Below are 22,076 nucleotides of genomic sequence, written 5' to 3' on the forward strand. Positions count from 1 at the left end.
ACTATTTGGACTTGTCTAACAACAAGTTTAGTGGTGGGTTATGCGCCTTTCACTCTCATCTTGCAAATTTGCTCAAGTTCTATTTACCTCCATAACTTAATAGAGCAAATTCATCTTCAATTTTTATTTTATAAGTAATAAGCTCCAATAGATTTTCAACTCAAATAATTGGCTTCGACAGGTACCATTCCATTTGAAATAGGAGCTCTTGCAAATCTCACTGTTCTAGACTTGTCTTACAATAAGATTATTGGTGAGTTATGCACCTTTCGCTCCGATCTCGCAAATTTGCTTAATTTAGATTTGTATTTACTTTTATAACTTAACAGAATATGTTAACCCTAGTAAGAAATTATGTGGAACACACATCTGAACTCTAATGAGTGGCTTTGACAGGTAACATTCCAACTCCAATTGGACTTTTTGATAGTCTTATCTCTTTGAACTTGTCTAACAACAATCTTGATGGTGAGTATTACACCTTTCACTCTCATCTTGCAAATTTGCTCAAGTTCTATTTACCTCCATAACTTAATAGGGCAAATTCATCTTCAATTTTTATTTATAAGTAATAAGTGCCAATAGATTTTCAACTCAAAGAATTGGCTTCGATAGGTATCATTCCACCTGAAATGGGAGCTCTTGCAAGTCTCACTTATCTAGACTTGTCTTACAACCATATTAGTGGTGAGTTGTGCACCTTTCACTCTCACCTTGCAAATTTGCTAAATTTAGATTTGTATTTACATCTATAATCTAATGGATTATGTTAACCTTGATAAGAAATAATGTGGAACACATTTCAACTCAAATGACTGGATCTGACAGGTACCTTTCAAACTCAAAGTGGACATTTTCATAGTCTTATCTCTTTGAACTTGTCTAACAACAATCTTAATGGTGAGTTTTTCACATTTCACTCTTATATTGCAAATTTGCTCAAGTTGTATTTACCTATATAACTTAAAGGAGCAAAGTCATCCTCAATTTTTATTCAATAAGAAATAAGCTCCAATATAGGTACCCTTCCAACTCATATTGGAGCTCTTTCAAATATCATTTATCTAGACTTGTCTTGCAACAATATTATTGGTGAGTTATGCATCTATCACTCTCATCTTGGAAATTTGCTCAAGTTTTATTTACCTCCATAACTTAATAGAGCAAATTCATCCTCAATTTTTATTTGACAAGAAATAAGCTCCAATACATTTACAATTCAAATGACTGGCTTCGACAGGTGCCATTCCAACTGAAATTGGATTTCTTGATAATATTGTCTATTTGGACTTGTCTAACAACAATCTTAGTGGTGAGTTATGCACTTTTCACTCTCGTCTTGTAAATTTGCTCAAGTTTTATTAACCTCTACAACTTAATAGAGCGAATTCACACTCAATTTTTATTTGATAAGAGATAAGTTCCAATACCTTTACAACTCAAATAACTAGCTTCGATAGGTGCCATTCCAACTCAAATTGGAGCTCTTCCAAGTCTCACTTATCTTAACTTGTCTTACAACAATATTATTAGTGAGTTTTGCTCCTTCTGCTCTCACAGTTCAAATTTACTCAATTTAGATAGCCTACAACACATTTGCAGTTCAACTGACTATTAAAATTGTTACAAGACACAAGTAATGTTAACTAGTTCATCTTCCTAGAAAATTCAATAAAAAATTAGAGTGGATGTTATAAGACACAATCAATGCTAATTTGTTCATCTTCCTAGAAAATTCAATAAAGAGGTTTAGAGTAGATGAATAAGGATACCTCGTAAACATGATGCTGCACTTCTTTCAAGAACTGATGAGCATATCCTTCTCATTGTTCGCCCGCCACTTTTCTACCCCACAATTGTTCAACCATGTATACTTTTTCTTTGTGAAAGGAATAAAGAAAATTACATTGACTTGGATAGAATAACTCCCAACCCCCCCAACCCACTCTCATTATTCCCATAGCATTAGTATGATATATATGAGTATGAAAACAAATGGTTGGGCAACATGTGAGGTCTAATTAAGTAGTCTTGTAAGAAGAAAATTCAGATAAATTTATTTTTAGGCACATATATAAGTTAAATTTAGGGATTATTCCATCACAGATAGAAGCTCTTCAAAATCTCACTTATTTAAACTTGTCTTTTAATATTCTTACTAGTGAGTTATATATCTTCTGTTTCTATTCTTACCTTGTAAATTTACTAAATTTTGAAATATTGTATTTACCTCCCCGTGATCTAACACCTTTATTGACAGGGATCATTCCATCATCGATAAAAGATCTTCAATATCTCACTTATCTGAACTTGTCTTGTAACAATTTCACTAGTGAGTTATCTATTTTTCATTTCTACTCTTACCTTGCAAATTGACTAAATTTTGGAATATTGTATTTACCTCCACACAACCTAATACCTCTATTGACAGGGATCATTCCATCATAGATAAAAGCTCTTCAAAATCTCAATTATTTGGACTTGTCTTGCAGCTATCTTACATGTTTTCTACCTTCCACCCTTGCTAACCTTATTTAGAGTCGCTAGATTTGAGTAAAACCAAGAAAATAGTTAGAGCCATTCTTTTAACTTTGGATTTTATGTCAAATCTCCACAACTTCTATTTATAGTCAAATTTGTTCACTGTAGGTGACATCCCTTCTTTGATTTTCAATTTGGGATATTTGCGACATTTTGATGTTTCTCAAAATCAATTAAGTGGTGGCATGTTAGAACAATTAGGCAATTTCAAATATCCCACTTATATTGTAGATGTCTTCCAAAATAATCTGAGTGGAAACATATCATGCATTTTGAATGATTACTTTGATTTTGATGGTAACTTTATTAACTACAAATCCAATGGAATATTACCATATAGTATATGCAGTTGTCCACCCTTATGTCGCATTGATTTGAGCTATAATAGTATCTTTAGTAGCATACCTAGAGAACTTGGTGTGCTACAGTACATCAAGTTGTCATACAATCTTCTTAGTGGCTATTTCCAAGTGAATTTTATGGCTCTTTTTCTCATGACTTTTTAGATGGTGATACAGAATTACTTTGGCCGAAGGAGATACATAAAGGCTCAAATTCTTTGTTGAAAATCATTATTCCTTTGACAATTTTTCTTGTGATCACATGTGTTGTGGGTTTCATCTTATTTAAATCATTCAAAAAGAACAAGAAATCCATAAGTGAGACAAGAGAAGCCAAAAATAGAGATTTGCTTTCCATATGGAACTATGATGGAAAAATTGCATATGAAGATATAATTGATGCAACAGAGGACTTTGACATTAAATATTGTATCGGAACTGGTGCCTATGGAAGTGTTTATAGAGCACAACTTCCAAGTGGCAAAATTGTAGCATTGAAAAAGCTTCATAGAAGAGAATATGGAAACACATCTTTTGCTAGGAGTTTTCACAATGAAGTAAAGATGTTGAGTGAAATTCGGCATCGTAATATTGTAAAGCTTTATGGTTTTTGTTTACATCATCAGTGCATGTTCCTCATCTATGAATACATGGAAAGAGGAAGCCTTTTTTATGTGTTGAATAATGATGACGATGCTAAAGAGTTGGATTGGAGCAAGAGAGTGAATGCAATCAAAGGAATAGCAAATGCTTTGTTCTACATGCATCATGGTTGTGCTCCTCCAATTATCCATCGAGACATAACAAGTGGTAATGTGTTGTTAAACTCAAACATGGATGCTTTTCTATCTGACTTTGGCACAGCTAGAATCATTGATCCAGATGCATCTAACCAAACTCTTCTAGTTGGTACTTATGGTTACATTGCTCCAGGTCAACTTTTCTGATTCTGTACTACTTCTCTTGTTATGTTGTATCTTTTTTTTTACAATTACTTACCTCTAGACACTTACATAATTTCTTTATATTTTGCTCCATTGCAGAGCTTGCATACACCTTAGTTGTAACTGAAAAATGTGATGTTTATAGTTTTGGAGTGATGACATTGGAAACAATCATGGGAAGACATCCTGGAGATTTGATATTGTCTTTGTCAAAGACATGTTCTGAAAGCATTTGGCTAAAAGATGTGGTAGACCCACGTATCCCATTGCCATCACGAAAAGATGCACGAGATGTAACTCTTTTGGTAGCAATAGCATTAGCATGCTTAAATCCATCTCCCCAGTCTCGGCCATCAATGAAACTAGTGTTTCAAAGGCTTTTATCCTCCAACCTACCATTAGTCATTCCTTTCAATAATATTACAATCCATCATTTAGTGAATCAAGATGTATAAATAATGTAGTATGAAGCTTGGAGATTCAACTTATGTTTGCTTGGTACCTGTAACATCCTAAATATATCTTAATAAAAAATTATTATTATTTCAAAAAAATAAAATAATATTTTATCATTATAAATAACAATATTTTATTATTAAAAAAAACCCCAGCTTTTCCATCAATTCGGTGGAAAAGCTGTAGGCATTAAGGAAGAAGAAGAATTTGGGGAAATGTCATTTATTAAAGAAGGAAAATGAAGAGGAAATGGTTGAAGTTGAAAGATAAATAAGGAAGGATGATGGGATAAGAAGTGAGGTGTATGCAGAGAGAAAGAGAGAGAACAAGAATCAGAGAAACAAAGAACGAGAGAGAAGTAGAGAAGTATTATCATTTTTAAAAGTAATACAAGCTTTATTGATCATTTAGGTACATAAAAGTACTTTTTTTTTTTTAAATTGAAAGTTAACGATTAAGCTCTTAGTACTTAGTTTTCTCTCTTTTGGTAACTGTGCCAAGAACTTACGGGTTACGTAAGACACAGGTCAATGCAAAAACTTAGTAGACCAGCAGGCAAAATTTACCAAAGGCGTTCGGACAAAAAAGAAGAAAATAGAAGGAGTAACTGAAGCCATTATGGATGATAACATGGATAAGAAAGATTCAGAACAAGAGAGTGAGAAGGTGGATTCAAGAAAGGAAAAAAACTCATCAGACCAGGGATGCGGGGAAGCAGAAAGAAATACAAAAACCACTTCTTATAAGCAATCACTCCTAGGATTTAATGGAGTGGCCAATAGAGGTTCCTACATGGAATCAAAAGAGATTCTACAAGAAGAGGATGATATCTTTTGGAAAATGCTGAAACCAACAGAGGAAGTTTAAAGGCTAATGAATATTTACCCGGTGGTTCCTATCTCTGAGGAAGAGTATAATAAGTGGTGCAAGCTGTGGAATTTCTCTTTGATTATAACAGTGCTAGGAAGGAGATACAATCTGTATGCTCTAAAAAGCCACCTCTCAAGACTGTGGGGAATTTCAGATTTCAATCTGATAGACCTACTCAACAACTATTTTGTGGTGAAATTCACGAGTCCTAAGTTCTGGAAGGTGCATTACAAACGAGTTCTATATGGAGGACCATGGGTCATTACTCAACATTGCGTTATGGTGTAGAGATGGGCACTATACTTTGACCCTTTCAAGAACTCTTTGGGTCAAATTGTTACATGGATTAGAATTCCTTGTATTCCTATGCATTGCTACAATAGTCACTGTATAGTAAGATTGGGAGAACGAGTGGGTAGACCCTTAAAAGTTGATTTGAAAACTTTGGCAGATCCCTGCTCCACAGAGACAAAAACAAAGAGAGCACTTTATGCCAGAATATTTGTTGAGCTCGACTTACATAAACAACATGTACCCAGAATCATAGCAGCAAATGAAGCGTTCAATGTTGAATACGAGGTATTAAAACTAATATGTTTTGAGTATGGCCGCTATGGTCACAGAAGGGAGGCATGCCCATGGAAGAAATGCAAGTAAATTGAAAAACATGAAGGAAATAGAGCTCAACCAGACACAGATACACCAGAAAAACAACTAAAAAGCACAACTCTAACAAACCCTGAACCTTTCGGGCCTTGGATGTTCATCTTAGGTCTGCCAAAGCTCGGGTTGTGAGGGAGAGAAACCAACGAGTAGGATGGCCTGTGGGGGGAAATGGTACAAAAGCGGTCAGAAGAGAAGACCTAACCTCTATACCCTCTAGGTATACTGCGTTGGCAGCGCTTGAAAAGGAAGAAGGGATAAGGGATGGAGAAAATAGAGCTAGCGAAAAGGAGGTGGTTGGACTCCCTATGCAAAGGAATTCAGAGTTGGTGATCTGGGAAAAGAAGAAGCCTATGAATGTGGGGAAAGAAATGGCAGCAGGAAGACAATTAGGTGGACCCCACAAGTCCTCTTCAAAGGCAAAGTCAAAAGGGGCCCAAAAAGCCCAAGGCAAGGAGAATGAACGGCCCAATATGGGAAAGAAAAATGAGACAGATGGCAACACTAAGCCCAGTGAGCAAACTAGTGATAGAAAGGACTAAATGGAACATGGACCAAAAGGGAAGGCCAAGTTGGCCTCTAAACAAAGAGTACATAATGTGATTAGTGGAGATGTGAGCCAAGCTGGCCAAGCAAGGAACTTGATGGTTAACAAATCAACTGAGCAGCAGAACAACAAACTCGTGAATCATACCACAAGCACAAACCAAGATCGATATTCACTAACCATCAATGCAAGGAGTGAAAAGGAGCCAGTAATGGAACTCCATTTGGATCTGAAACCACCAGACCCTATGCTGTTAAGTGGTAATGGAAGGGATATGGGGAGAGATGTAGTTGCGACACTAGCAGAGGAGGATATGGCAATGGTAGAAGCCGTTCCAGAGACACAGATGAGCAGATAAGTGCTCTTTTTTCCACTTTGTTTTTATTTACCTATGAATATTGCTAGTTGGAATTGCAGAGAAGCTGGCAATCGGACTTTCCCCACAATAATAAAAGACATTGTTAGAAAGAACAGAATTGATATCTTTTGAATAATTGAACCAAGAATCAGTGGATCAATGGCAGATAATATAGTGAGGAAAATGGGTTTCTCAAACTGGATTATAGTGGAAGCTATAGGATATGCTAGGGGCATATGGCTTATGTGGAATGAAAAAAATTACACTATTGATTACATTTCTTCTAATGAGCAAATTCTGCACTGTCAAATCAAAAACAAACATTCCTCAGTAATATTTTTTGGATCCTTTATTTTTGGAGAGACAAATTATCGTAAGCGGCAAACTCTTTGGCAATCAATCAAAACCATCGTTGAAGCTACTGAAGATGCCTGGATCTTGATGGGAAACTTCAATGCTTACAGATCCCCAAGAGACAAGGGGGAAGGGGCAGGGCTACTTGTCACTTCCATGTCTGATTTTAGTGAGTGTATTGTTGATTCAGGTCTACTGGAATTCGAAGATCCTACCAACAGGTTCACCTGGGAAAGAGGAGAAATTCATGCAAAGTTAGACTAGGTCTTTGGAAACACAGCTTGGAAAGTGAAATTTCCGCAATCTAGAATCTATCATGACCTGAAATATAGATTTGACCATAAGGTTATAGTCCTGTCTTCACATAGTCAAGAGAAACAATGTCGCCCACCCAAACAGTTCCATTATCAAGCTGCCTGCGCTCTCGAGGATAGTTTTGATGATATTGTTTGGAAAGAAAGTAATTGGTGCCAAGGGGTGGTGAAATTTCAAGAAGCTGCGACTAAGTGGAATAATAAACACTTGGGAAGTATTCTGAGACGTAAACAAGCAATTCTGAAGCGAATGGAGGGCATTAAGAAACACAAAATGAGTAATCCTTCAAATGGGCTAGCTCGTGTGGAAAAGAACCTCTGGAATGAGTATAATAAATTAACTCTCCAAGAAGAAATGATCTAGTTTCAAAAAGCTCAATGCAACTGGCTTAAATGGGGGACAGAAACACCAAATTTTTCCATGCTTTAGTTGTGATCAAGAGGAGAAGCAAAAAATAACAGCCTTATGAAATGACAGTGGTGAATGGGTACAAAACCCGAAAGAACTGACCTAGATGGCAAGTCACTTCTACCAACAGCTCTATACAAATGACAACTAGATAGAAGAAGACTTGAGCTGGCTAGAAGGCTTCCCGAGATTGACACCATCGCAGGTTGATGAAATTCATAAAGAGGTGACCGACGTCGAAATTAAAAATGCTGCTTTCTCAATGGGAGCATTCAAAGCTCCAGGACTAGAGGGTCTTTAAGCACATTTCTTCCAATCCCAATGGGAGAAAGTGGGGTAGGCTCTATGTAAGTTAGTCAAAGAGGCTTTTTGAAATCTAGCAACTATTGGCAATTTCAACCAGACCAATATAGTGCTCATCCCAAAAATGGACTAACCAATGACTTTAAAGGAACTGTGACCAATTTCGCTATGTAATGTGAGCTGCAAAGTGATAACCAAGGTGTTAGCTATCAGACTGAGGTCAGTTATAGACCACTTAATTGGACAAGAACAGTGTAGCTTTATAGCCTCCAAATCAAGCTACGATAACATAATTATCGCCCAGGAAGCTATACACCGAATGAGAACTAGGACAGGTAAGAAGGGTTTTTTTGCAGTTAAAGTTGATATGGAAAAAACTTTCGACCATTTGGACTGGGGCTACCTTAGAAACACTCTCCATTGTATAGGACTAAAAGATGATTTGATTGAACTTATTGCGGCTTGTGTTACCTCTGCTAAAATGAAAGTGTAGTGGAATGGCTTAGAGGGCCTTGAATTTACCCCTTCAAGAGGTGTTCAACAAGAGGACCCTTTAAGTCCCTACCTTTTTATTTTGTACATGGAGAGATTGGGTCATCTAATAAAACAAGAATACCAGAAGAAGAGGTGGAAACCACTAAGATTCAAAAGTAATAGACCCCAGATCTCCTACCTCTTCTTTACCGATGATCTACTTCTTTTTGCAGAAGCCTCCCTAGAACAAATGGAGGAAATCAAGCAAGTCATGTGGAGGTTTTGTAACATCTCAGGACACAAGATTAATCTGGACAAATCCAAAATCTTCTTCTCGAGGAATCTGCATTTCAACCACACAATTCAACTAAGTTAATGTCTTGGGATTAGCATCACTCCTGATTTTGGAAAATACCTGGGTGTCCCACTAATACACTTAAGAGTGACAAAAAACACCTATGGACACATCACCCAAAGAGTCAAATCCTGACTCACTGCCTGGAAAGGAAGTTTTCTATCCATAGCTGGGAGAACAATGCTTATCAAAACTGTGTTATAAGCTCTTCCCTCCTATCAGATGTAATCAACGCTTGTCACATCCCGAAGATTTTCACTTGGCTATAGGGAATTAAAAATTAGGATGAGGGTCAACATAGGCACTAGACAGGGAGATGAAATAACTTTTGATGTGAAACCCTGATGAGGTCCGGGCTGATATTTTCGTAATTATTGGTCTAGGAAAGGCAAAATGAAAAAATTTAAGAAAAATTCTAGAAGATTCCCAAAAAAATAGGAAAAGTGTAAAGTAGAGATTTTGGAAACTCGGTTGGGGCCCGAAAGGTGAAATTATGGTGAAAATAAATTGTTACAAACTTTCCCATAAACAGAGGTTTTTCGGGAAAATATTAGAAAATCAGAGAAAACCAATTATTTTAATTAGTTAGAAGCCTCAATAAATTTAAAAAAAAGATGGATAAACTATCTAAATATTTATTTAAATTTATAAAATTGGTTTTAGGCCTTGGGGGTTCAGGAATTAATTTTAGGGAATTTATTTTCCCGTAGTAACACTAATAAAAGCCTAATCGGAGAAAATTCAAAATAAATACCTAGAGGTGGTAAAAAATTCTGAAAATTTTCACATCATGTTCTCATATTAAAAGGTGAATTATTATGGGGAGAAATAAATTTTTGGAGGTCTGAAAAAATTATAGAATCTTACTAGTGAATAGTAATTGATAAAGTTTCCAATTGGTTTGGATAGTAATTTGGTTTGTGAGCCATTTTTTAGACCAGCCCAAGCCATTTGTGGGGCCTACATTGAGCACAATGATGGTCCAATTTCGTTTGCTTGCTGGCTACTCCAATAATTAATTAAATAAAATGTGAAATTAATAGATCATTGCTTGGAAAAATCTAGAAAATGGCCACTTGTGATAATCTGATTATTTTCACACTTGATGACTGCCACATAACCCCATGAGGTGTCCTAGTTCAGCCAAATCAAGAGGCAGAAGGGTAGATTGATTTTCTCTATATATACCCCTTGGAAAATGCAAATAAATGTTAGAAAATTAGAAAAATAAGGGGAAACCCTGTCACTGTAGCTCCATCCTTTTTCTTTTTTTTTGAATTTTCAAGTGTTTTAAGTGAGGAATCATCCAACTTACATCAAGGAAACATCAAGGTATGTTTAAGCATTCTTGCCCCTAAGTTTCAAGCTTGATTGGTTAGGGTTTTTAGCTTGGAAAATCATGGGAAAATGCTGTCCATTTTTTATGAATCATGTGGCACTTAGGGAAGGATAGAAACCTTGATAATCAAATGGAATAAGCAAGATTAAATGGTGTATGGATTGATTTTTGGAAGAAAATCAAAGTTAGGGTTTTAAAGGTTCATTCGGCCAAGCACTGTTCATGTAGGAGAAAATTGTTTTGGCTTGATTTGATAATTCCAATGGCTTTAAAATATGTTTTTGTGTAGGGATATGTTGTTGGGAAGTGTTTAAAATTATTGGAATCAAAAATGGAAATTTTGGAAGTTTATATACCCTATTCAGCCAAGGTGAATACATGGGGAAGGAGTTTGATTTTCAAAAATCTGATTCCATATTTGAATTCCTCATGAAAAATTGTATAGGAATGAGTTATGAGGTTATTGATTCTAAAGGAGGAATCATTTTATTAAAAATCAAAGAAAAGAGAGAGAAATTGTTAAGTTAAAGTTTACGAATTGCATATAAGTTGTTTGGTTATTAGTGTGGCCTATTTTTATGCTTGGTTTAATAGGCTTTGTGAGAAGGGAGTAAGGAAGATCATTGTCCCTTGAAGTAATCAAATTGAACAAGTAATAAAAGGTTGCTTTGAATTATAATTTGATTGCATATCTTGCTTGTTTAATGTGATTTGTTGTTTGCTTGAATTGAGAAACTTGTGTTGTGATTTTGGTTGGTTGAATAACCTAGGTTTATATGTTGCCAAATGCATTGAATTCTATTAATGTGAAAGTGTTGTGTTCCTCTACTAGTATGAGACTAAGCATGATTTTATGTGACTTAAGAATGTCTTGAAGTTCTATAACATGTCACATGATAACTTGCTTGACTTGCATGGTAATTGTAATTCAAATGCTACTGAGATTTCATAGAAATCTCATTCCTCCTATGCTAAATTATATTTTAAATAGGGAATGATTCATCCAATGGGAAGGGCAAGGAAATGGTTTTGGGATGAAGGAGCAATATGGAATTCTTGATATTTTGAAAAGTTGTGTAATGCCTTAATGAACTTTATATCAAGTTGTAATGGATTTTGGATGGTGGTATAATATAAATTATATCCTTATGACATGCCCTAATGCAGGAAATTTGAATGGTATAATGCCAAGAGAATGTGGAAAAAAGAAAGTGGGAAAAGAATTTAAGGAAATGAAATTAGGGGGTGAAAATATCTAAAAAGAGGCTAAACTTGTGACACATAAAATAATAAGTAATTGTTGGAATTTTGGCATGAAATTTTACATGCTTATAGATCTCATTTTTAGCTTTAAATCAAGTAGCAAACCATTAAAATTATAGTTTTGTTCTCAGAGTTATACCCTTCCAAAGTTGGGCAAAAATACTGAAAATTCAGAAATTGACCATAAATAGTGCATTTTGTCAAATTTTTTGGTGATATTCTGGATAAATTTGAGTCTAATGAATATTTTTCTTCTATAGAACTCTTAGCAAGCTTCACGTGAAAATTAGAACCAACTCGTTTTGATTTTTCAAGAATTAGTTATGAATTTTCAAAGTTAGTCCAATTTCAGAAGAATAGTATACGGATAGAATAAAACGTGAAATTTTGAATATGAAATTTTTCATCCGGAAACATTGGGAAACACATTATAATGGTTTCAATTGACGTATCATGGGGTAATAAAGGAGGTGTTACAACATTTTTCCCCAAAAGGAATAGCAAAAGAGAGTGAATGCCATCAAAGGAATAGCAAATGTTTTGTTCTACATGTATCATAGTTGTGCTCCTCCAATTATCCATCGAGACATAACAAGTGGTAATGTGTTGTTAAACTCAAACATAGATGCTTTTCTATCTGACTTTGGTACAGCTAGAATAATTGATCGAGATGCATCTAACCAAACTCTTCTAGTTGGTACTTATGGTTACATTTTTCCAGGTCAACTTTTCTGATTCTGTACTACTTCTCTTGTTGTGTTGTATCTTTTTTTACAATTACCTACCTCTAGACAATTACATAATTTCTTTATATTTTGCTCCATTACAGAGCTTGCATACACCTTAGTTGTAACTGAAAAATGTGATGTTTATAGTTTCAGAGTGATGATATTGGAAACAATAATGGGAAGACATCCTGGAGATTTGATATTGTCTTTGTCAAAGACATGTTCTGAAAGCATTTGGCTAAAAGATGTGGTAGACTCACGTATCCCACAGCCATCACGAAAAGATGCGGGAGATGTAACTCTTTTGGTAGCAATATGTCACACCTCTCTTTATATCCTATTATACGTTAATTGGAACCAATATAGCTTGTTTCCAGATGAAAAATTTGAAATTTAGGATTTTATTGTTCCTCATGTTCGTATACTTTTCATCTGAAAATAGGCTAATTTTGAAAATTCATAACTAAATCAAGAAAAATCAAAACGAAGTGGTTCCAATTTTTATAGGAAGCTTGCTAAGAGTTCTATGGAAGAAAAATACTCATTAGTCCAATTCCATCCAGAACAATTCTAGGTAATTCGTCAAAGTGTACTGTTTATTTGGTAAATTTTGACTTTCCAGTATTTTTTGCCCAACTTTAAAAGAGCATAACTCTTAGCACACAACTCCAAATTTAATAAATTACCAATTGTTTTAAAGCTAAAAATGAGATCTATTTGCTTGTAAAATTTCATGTTTGAACTCTAACAATTGCTCATTATTTTATGTGCCATAAATTTGACACGTTTTAGGGAGTTTCTATCCCCTAATTACCCCTTTCTTGATTTATTTCCTCTTGTCCCTTCATCTACATTCTTTCCACAATGCATCAAGCATAATTACAACATTGGAACATGGAATAACAACATAATTTACATCAAAATGTCATTCACAACTTATTACGAGATCCATTTAAAGTTCACTATACATTGCAAAAGTTTCCAACATGGCATAACATTTACAAAACCAATTCATTCCAAGGTCAAATCCTTCCCTTGATCCATGCTTGGTCTACTTCCTAATTAATGCATAAAATAACATAGGAGGAATGAGATTTCAAAGAAATCCCAGTAGCATATGAATTATAATTGTCATGTAAATCAATGCAAGTTTAATTGTGAAATGTCATGCAATCCAAACCATTCCCAACTCATAGGAATTCATACCAAATATCATGCAAGGAGAGGAACATCATATTATCCAAATTGACATACCATGAAGCATTTGGCCAAAGCATAACCACTGTCAATCAAACAATCAAGGTCACTACAAAGTCCCTCAAATCCAAGCAACAACAATCACAATAAACAGGCAAGATAAACAATCAAATTATAATTCAAAGTTACCTTTGCAAAGCTTGTCTAATTAATTCCTCCAAGGAGCAATGCTTCTCCTTAATTCCTCCTCTCAATGTTGTTAGGATTAAGGTTTTGATGATAACAAAGTGAGTAATTTGTGATTCAGCGTGTTGATGGATCATCTAATCGATCAAGGTTTTATCGATAAGCTAATAGATAATAACTTTGTTTAATTAAGTAAACTCAGTAGAAACTTTGATTAATAACATGTTAGATAATGTATTGATCGATCATTTGATCGATCATTCTTAGTTGCATATGAAAATCTGGGATAAATTATCGATCACTTGATCGATAAGCGAAATGCAAATTTAATAAGTGTTTATCGATCACATGATAGATAAACCGTTTATCAATAAGAAGACAAATAAATGGTAAAGCACTTTACTCATTCTATGTTTTGCTTTTATCACCATTTATCGATAATATGATCGAACATTGCCTCGTAACTTTTCGTGCAGGAATTTATTTCGGTGGCTTATCGATCACCTGATTGATAAGAACATTATCGATCACATGATTGATAATCAACATACCTTTGTCGCATCGTGGCTCTTCAATCACCAGATTGATAATCAGATTATCGATAATATTATCGATAACCTCCCTTCGTGTTTATATGTTTTCACATAACTTGATCGATAAATCAGTTCCTTTGTTTTACAAGAAAAGGCCTCTTTATCGATAAAATTATCGATCAACCCTTTATCGATCATCTACTCGATCAACTTACATAGTCTGTGCTTTCACAAAATATACTTTTTTCTACGGTTTATCGATAAGGTTATCTATCATCTATTTATCGATAAAGTGTTCGATAATTAGTATTTCGAAAGTCATTTCTATAACACTCTATTTATCGATAACCTAATCAATCAACAAATGTTCGATCACTTGTTCGATCATTGCACAAGTATATTTCATAACAGCATTTCACGAAGATTTCGAAATATTCTGTTACTACCCATGTATCTGACAAACTGATTGATTCTAATCATAAACTATGAATATTCATTTATCAGTTGTACGGATCTACTCTTGATCTTATTCTATGAAGACAAACTCATTGAATCAATGTATTTTTACAGATTACGAAGAAAATCCCAACGGCACTCCAACGGTTGTCTAAGTAGCCTGTAACCTACCTTGTCAGAAGCATTAATGGCGGAAACCGTTACAACTGGAAAAACACGCAACCGGGCTCACCGCGGCTAGAAGCTCTTCCGTCTAACGGTTACTAAACGACCTCAACTATAAAAGGCGCGAAGAAGCATTAAATGAACAGATTGAATACGCGAGCTACCCTTTGTTGATTTTTACTGTTGCATCCAATATTCTGTTCTTTCATAACCCCGACCATCAGTGATTATCATTAATTCACTCTGTAAGAGATTTTATTTGCTACTAATTAATCACGTTTGTGTGATACTCAAGGGTGTGGACTCTTGAGTGGGGCTGTAACCTTACCAGAAGTAAGGGGGAGTGATTGAGAGTTTTTAATTACTGTACTGAGGCGCCAAGAGCCCGATCAAACTTGGATTATAGTGAAATACTCAGAGGTGTTCTGAGGACTGGACGTAGGTCAAGTGGTTGAGACCGAACCAGTATAAATCTTATGTCTTCCTCCCTGCGGTGAAATCATTCTAAACTCACACTCTCTGTTTCTGATAGTTCTTTGTTTTAATTTCGTAAATTTTTATAACTCACCCAATTCACCCCCCTCTTGGGTGAGACTGCCACTAACATTTGGTACCAGAGCAGGTCTCTTCAGCAAAGACTTAACAGTCCAAAGAGAGATCCCATGGCAGGATTCGGAGACAGCGTGCTGCCTAAAGGGCGCTCAATGTACAAACCGCCAGGCTTCAATGGTGAAAACTATACCTTCTGGAAGATGAGGATGAAAATCTTTATCAAGGCGACCGAGTATGGACTATGGGACGTGATAGAGCATGGTAACTATGTCCCTATGAAAACTGTAGATGGACAACAAGTACGTAAGAGTTCAAGCGAGTTCGATGAAGAAGACAGAAAGTTGGTGACCCTAAACGACAAAGCCATCAATATACTTACTTGTGCACTGAGCCAACGAGAATACTTCCGAGTTTCCAGTCTAGAAACCGCGAAAGAAATGTGGGAAGCGCTGGAGATAGCCCACGAAGGGACCACCGGTGTAAAACAGAGTAGAATCAACAGTCTCACCACAGAATTCAAGCTATTCAGAATGAAGGATGGAGAAAGTGTTCGAGATATGGAAGTCAGATTCTTGCATCTCATAAATCATCTCACGGCACTCAGAAAGAAGTATAGTCAGGAGGACCAAGTGAGAAAAATCTTAAGTGGTCTCACAAAAGAATGGGAGCCGAAGGTAACAGCAATTGAAGAAACAAAAAGAGAATCAATTGGCTCTGTTGCAGCGTTATTCAGAAGCCTTGTAGAATATGAGAGCAAGCAAAAATACAAAAAGGAGATGAACGAGAAAAACCACAAAAGTATCACTCTTAAAACTCAAGAGAGCGAAGATGGCAACGAAGAAGACCTGGATGATGATGAAATGGGTCTTATAGTCAGAAGATTCAAGAAATTCTACAAGAGCAGAGTTGGGAGGAAGTTCCAGTCAAAACGTAAAATTTCAACATCTCATAATGAGTCAAAAGAACCAATCATCTGCTTCGAATGCAAGAAACCAGGACACATCAAAGCAGAGTATCCCCAACTATCCAAGATGAAGGACAAAGAAAAGAAGAAAGAAAGATTTAGAAAGAAGAAAGCCTTTGTCACATCAATCTGGGGTGACAGCTCTTCGAAAGAAGAAGAAGAAAGTGATGATGAAGAAACCGCCAACATCTATCTCGTGGCTCAGGAAGACGAAGACTCAGAAACAGATGAGGTAATTACTTCTGAACCCTCTTGTGATGAATTACAGTCTGAATATAATGCATTACATTTGGAATTAGTAAGAATTGCAAAAGAATTGGTAAGCTCCAAGAAAAGAATAAAGTTTCTAGAAGAACAGCAAATGAAGCCTGAAGACAACGTAGTCCCGTATCCAGGATGCATGGAATATGAAAAGAATAGAAAGAAGGTTGAGGATCTCACAAAAACCTTAGAAAAATTCACTAAGGGTAGTGAAATGCTCAAAGTGATTTTGGGAGCTCAACGATGTTCGATGGATAAAACCAGAATAAGATATGATCCTGCTCAGGATAAGTCAAAGGAAAGGAAAAAGAGTAGTGGTCGATCGTATCTTACATTCTTTAGAAATATTATTCATTCCTCTAATCCATTTGCACTTTGTTCTTATTGCAATCGTAAAGGTCATACAACCTCTTCTTGTTATCACAAGAAGAAAAGAACTTACGGGACATTAAAATGGGTGCCCAAAGGTACTTATGTGCCTAGGATTACTCATACTAACCAAAAAGGACCCAAGAAGGTATGGGTACCTAAAATATAATTGTGGTTCTTGCAGGTATGCCTCAAAGCATCTAGAAAGAACAAATGGTACATTGACAGTGGATGCTCTAGACACATGACGGGTGATACTGAGAAGTTCACGTCACTCAAACCAAAAGACGGAGGCAAAGTAAGTTTCGGTGGCAATCAATCCGAAAGAATTACAAGAATCAGAGAAATAAGAAGTAACCAAGGAATGAAGGTTGAAGATGTATACTACATGGAAGGTCTGTGCCACAATCTACTCAGCATCAGTCAGAGTACCAACAAAAACAACTGGGTGATATTTGATTCTGAAGAATTCTTAGTAATAAGTAAAGACGATCTGCCGTTAAAGAAAGAAGAGCTGAATATAAAGTTGAGAGCTCCAAGGGACGGTAACTGTTATACACTTCAAATTGACTCTAAATCTTCTGAGAACTGTTTTATTAGTAAAAAGGAGGAAAGTTGGATTTGGCATAAACGTCTTGCACATGTTAACATGAATCAACTTTCAAAACTAACAAAAAGGGATTTAGTTGTTGGTTTACCGAAAATTCAGTATGAACATGATATTATTTGTGACGCCTGTCAGAAAGGTAAACAAACAAAGTCTTCATTTAAATCAAAGAAGACAGTCTCAACTGAAAGGCCACTCCAAATGCTACATATGGATTTGGTTGGTTCACCGAGAGTGAAAAGTTTTGGTGGAAACCTATACACTCTTGTGATAGTTGATGACTATTCAAGATTCACTTGGACTTTCTTTCTTTCCTCTTAAGATGAAACGTTTAATGCATTTATTGTTTTTGCTAAAAAGGTCCAAAATGAGAAAGGTATTTCCATTGTGTCAATCAGTTTTGATCACGGAGGAGAATTTGAAAACAACGAATTACTGTGACGAGCATGGAATTGAGCACAATTTTTCAGCACCAAGAACTCCCCAACAAAACGATGTCATCGAACAGAAAAATAGAGTGCTCACAGAAATAGCAAGGGAAATGCTGAATGAGAAAGGAATCTCACAAGTATTCTGGGCAGAAGCAATGAGCACAGCTTGCTACATCTCCAATAGAGCCTACATCAGAATGCTACTCGGGAAAACACCATATGAGCTATACAAAGGAAGAAAGCCTAACCTAGCTCATTTAAGGATCTTCAGGAGTAAATGCTACATTCACAACAACAACAAAGAGAATCTGGGTAAATTCGATCCTAAAGCTGATGAAGGTTTATTTCTTGGGTACTCTAATCATAGTAAAGCTTATAGGGTTTTCAACAAACGTACCTTTACAATTGAAGAATCAATTCATGTTGTGTTTGCTGAAACCGAACCAATTTCAAAACCTCTAGATGACGATACCGAGATCGTTCAAAATTTTCAAAAATTGGATTTAAACAAGTCTTCAAACAAATTACCTTCACAAGAACATTTAGAAAACAAAAATGATTTAAATAAATCTTCTCCATAAGAAAATTTAGAGCAGCCTAAGGCTTGGAGACATAACCGAGACTATCCACTGGAACAAGTCATTGGTAAAGTCAATGAAGGGGTCAAAACCCAGAGACAAGTGTTCAATGAAGTGCGCCTCTCAGCATTCATATCCCACATTGAACCTACCAATGTCGACGAGGCCCTATCTGACGAATTCTGGATAGTCGCAATGCAGGAAGAGCTTAACCAATTCGAAAGAAACCAAGTTTGGGAACTGGTACCCAAACCTAATGATCATCCGGTCATAGGCACCAAATGGGTATTCAAAAATAAGCTCAATGAATTTGCACAAATCGTCAAAAACAAAGCCAGATTGGTGGCTAAATGATATAATCAAGAATAAGGGATTGATTATGAAGAAACTTATGCTCCAGTAGCTAGATTGGAGGCCATACGGGTACTCTTAGCGTTTGCTTGCATTAAAGATTTCAAACTATATCAAATGGATGTTAAAAGTGCTTTTTTGAACGGATATATTTTAGAAGAAGTTTTTATCGAGCAACCTCCTGGTTTTAAAGATTCAAATTTTCTTGATCATGTTTATAAACTGAAAAAGGCTTTGTATGGTTTAAAACAAGTCCCAGAGCTTAGTATGAACGTCTTAGCAATTTTTTGATAGAAAAAGGATTTGAAAGAGGCAAAGTAGATGCTACTCTTTTCATTAAAAGAAGTAGGAAAGAACTTTTGATTGTTCAAATTTATGTGGATGATATTATTTTCGGAGCTACTAATGAAGATCTTTGTCAAGAGTTTGCTAAGCTAATGCATGGAGAATTCGAAATGTCAATAATGGGAGAGCTGAATTTCTTTCTGGGATTACAAATCAAGCAGAAGAAAAATGGCATATTTATATCCCAAATGAAGTATCTGAAGGAGTTGCTAAAGAAATATGGATTAGAAAATGCCAAAAGTGTAAAAACTTCGATGAGCTCAACCATCTCGCTAGACGCAGACGAAAACAACAAGGATGTGAATCTGACCAGACATAGAGAAATGATTGGTTCATTACTATATCTCATGGCTAGTAGGCCAGATATACAATTCAGTGTGGGAATGCGCGCAAGATATCAATCAGCTCCAAAAGAGCCACACGAAGAAGCTGTCAAGAGAATTCTCAGATACCTTGTCGGAAGTCAAAATATGGGAATCTGGTATCCAAAGAAGGGAGCAGAATACCTAATAGGATACTCAGACGCAAATCATAGAGGATATAAGACAGATAGAAAAAGCACTAGTGGACAATGTTAATTTTTTGGAGGGTGCCTTGTCTCGTGGTCAAGCAAAAAGCAGAATACTGTGGCAATCTCCTTAACAGAATCAGAATATGTGGCCACTGCAAGTTGTTGTGCTCAGATTCTATGGTTAAAGCAACAACTACAGGATCTAGGAATCAACTTACGAGAGATTCCAATCCTATGTGATAATGTAACATCCAGACTTTTGGGCCTAGAGGTATCAAAAGTAGCTTGAATTGGATAGGCTACCAGACCCTTTTTGAGCAGAAGTCCCAAAGATGAGAAAGGAAGTCAAAGCAGTTTCAGGGACTAAACTGCAAAGTAAAAGTTTTTCAGGGGCTTCAGTATAATCAAGGTCAGAGACTCCAGTAAAGTCTCAAAGGCCTAGAGAGAGAAAAAAAGACTAGATATAGGCTAAAGGTTGAGTTAGAAGCCTCAAAGAGAGGATTATATGAAGTTAAGTCCAACCAAGGACTAAACTGTAAATTCCGAAAGTTATGACCAACAGGGATAAAAATGGAAGAGTACACAGAGAATTCCAAGAAATCCCAAAAAAAATGGGAAATAATATTCTAAGGCTCTTCTGTGAAGAGAAAAGACGAAAATACCCCTGAGGCAGCTTTAATGGAATTTATGAGGTTATTACCGGTAAAAAGTATACCATTTGAGGTAATTATTTAAAATAGCAAGAGACCTCAAAAATATATATAAAAATGAGATTAAATGGTTAGAAGGTTGTACTAATTTATAAAATTAGTCCCGCAACCAAAAGGCCAGTGGAGTGGCTTTAATAAATTAAAGAGCCGGTTTTGCCGATAAAAGGGTATTTTAGTAAATGAATTTTGTGCAAGGCTTAAAGGAAGTGTTATGGCCTAAGAAAATTCATAGATACTCTCTAGAATTAAAGGGAATTTATGGATCTGACAGAAAATAATTACAGAGGCCAGAGCACTGTAATTATAGAAAAGAAGTTAAACCCGGAGTAAAAGTGTACCGATAAAGTGTTAATCAGAGTCTTGCACTTTACTTGGCCCACAAGTCACCACTTGTCAAGCCTTTAATGGATGGTAATTAAAGCTTTCCAAGTGTCAAGCTACCAATGGAGAGGATCTTGACTTTGGAATGTAATTATATTATGAATTAAGTTAATTAAGAGAGAGGTTTCAAGAAGGCTTAGGCATTTGACACTTGGACTTTCATTAAATGTGGTAGATGAGATATTTTGAGAGCACTAAGGAGCTCATCTCTCCCCTAAATCAAATGGAAATTTTGTCCAAGGAAAAGAGGAGAGGAAAAGAGAGGGTTTTGGAAGGAGAACCAAGGAAAGCTATCAACTTTGGTCATCAATCAAGGATGCAAGATGAGATCTTAGTTCTAGATGTGTTCTTATCTTGTTTTCCTTCTCTTTTAAGGTTGAAAAATCTGTCTTCTCTCCCTTTTGATGGCTGGTTGAAATGGTTGATGAGTGGGGAAGGGAGTTTGGTTGTTAGATCTTGCTAGAACACCTCAAAGTATGGTAGATCCAAGTGGATCTATGTGAAAATTGGAAGAGTTACGTGCTGAATTGATGCCTATTTCTAATTAGTTACTCTTCATATATGGTTCTAAAATTTGGCATGCTTAAATTACACTCTGTGAGCTTTAAATCCATGGGTAGAACACTTCATTTGGATATGTGTACGATTTATGGTGATTTTTCAAAGTTAGGGTTTGAAATCTGGAAACAGTGTTGAACTTTTGGGAGAGTGTCAAGTTCCGTACAATTCCGGTACTATTTGGCGTAGAATTGGTTCCTGAAACTATTTTTTGTTTAAAGATAACTTAATGATCTTTCAGTGAGACTTGGAAGCACTCAATTTGGATTTTGCTAGATTTAATTATGAATTTTCAAAGTTGAGCAAAAAATTCTGGAGATTCTGCGTGAACAGTACCCGCGAACCAAAATTTCCAGATTTGGTATTCTTGAATCTAAGGCCATCTAAAGTGGTCCTAATTGACAAGAAATAGATCTTAAGGATGGGAAATGATAAGATTTATATTAGAAAAGTTAGAAAGAAAACCCTAAGACTAAGAGAAAGGGTTGAGGTTCAAGAAAGCTAGTCTTAAACTTTATGTAATCTAATGGTCCTAATGGATTGTGTGATCATTATGGTTATGTTTAGGACCTTTGGAACATCCAAGAGGATGTTTGGTGATGTTGACCGAATGCCCACATGGTTGGAAAGTCAAGGGAGTCAAAGGAAAAGTAAGAGGAAAG

The 22,076-nt window shown here is 35.8% G+C and overlaps 2 protein-coding genes across 2 annotated transcripts; both read left to right on the forward strand.

Annotated features, from left to right (window-relative positions):
- The first annotated feature begins 632 nt into the window (after positions 1 to 632).
- LOC114749482 (MDIS1-interacting receptor like kinase 2-like) lies at positions 633 to 4,281 on the forward strand. Its single transcript, XM_028938007.1, has 5 exons — positions 633 to 687; positions 1,241 to 1,312; positions 2,261 to 2,332; positions 3,048 to 3,815; positions 3,926 to 4,281. The coding sequence occupies exons 1-5, from the start codon at positions 633 to 635 to the stop codon at positions 4,279 to 4,281; spliced, it is 1,323 nt and encodes a 440-aa protein (XP_028793840.1).
- Positions 4,282 to 5,155: 874 nt separating this feature from the next.
- LOC114749573 (uncharacterized) lies at positions 5,156 to 6,357 on the forward strand. Its single transcript, XM_028938119.1, has 4 exons — positions 5,156 to 5,374; positions 5,441 to 5,510; positions 5,604 to 5,805; positions 5,925 to 6,357. The coding sequence occupies exons 1-4, from the start codon at positions 5,156 to 5,158 to the stop codon at positions 6,355 to 6,357; spliced, it is 924 nt and encodes a 307-aa protein (XP_028793952.1).
- Positions 6,358 to 22,076: the final 15,719 nt, after the last annotated feature.

Source organism: Neltuma alba, unplaced genomic scaffold (assembly GCF_004799145.2).
Source record: "Neltuma alba isolate B1F8T4 unplaced genomic scaffold, ASM479914v2 tig00000131_pilon, whole genome shotgun sequence".
Taxonomy (NCBI): domain Eukaryota; kingdom Viridiplantae; phylum Streptophyta; class Magnoliopsida; order Fabales; family Fabaceae; genus Neltuma; species Neltuma alba.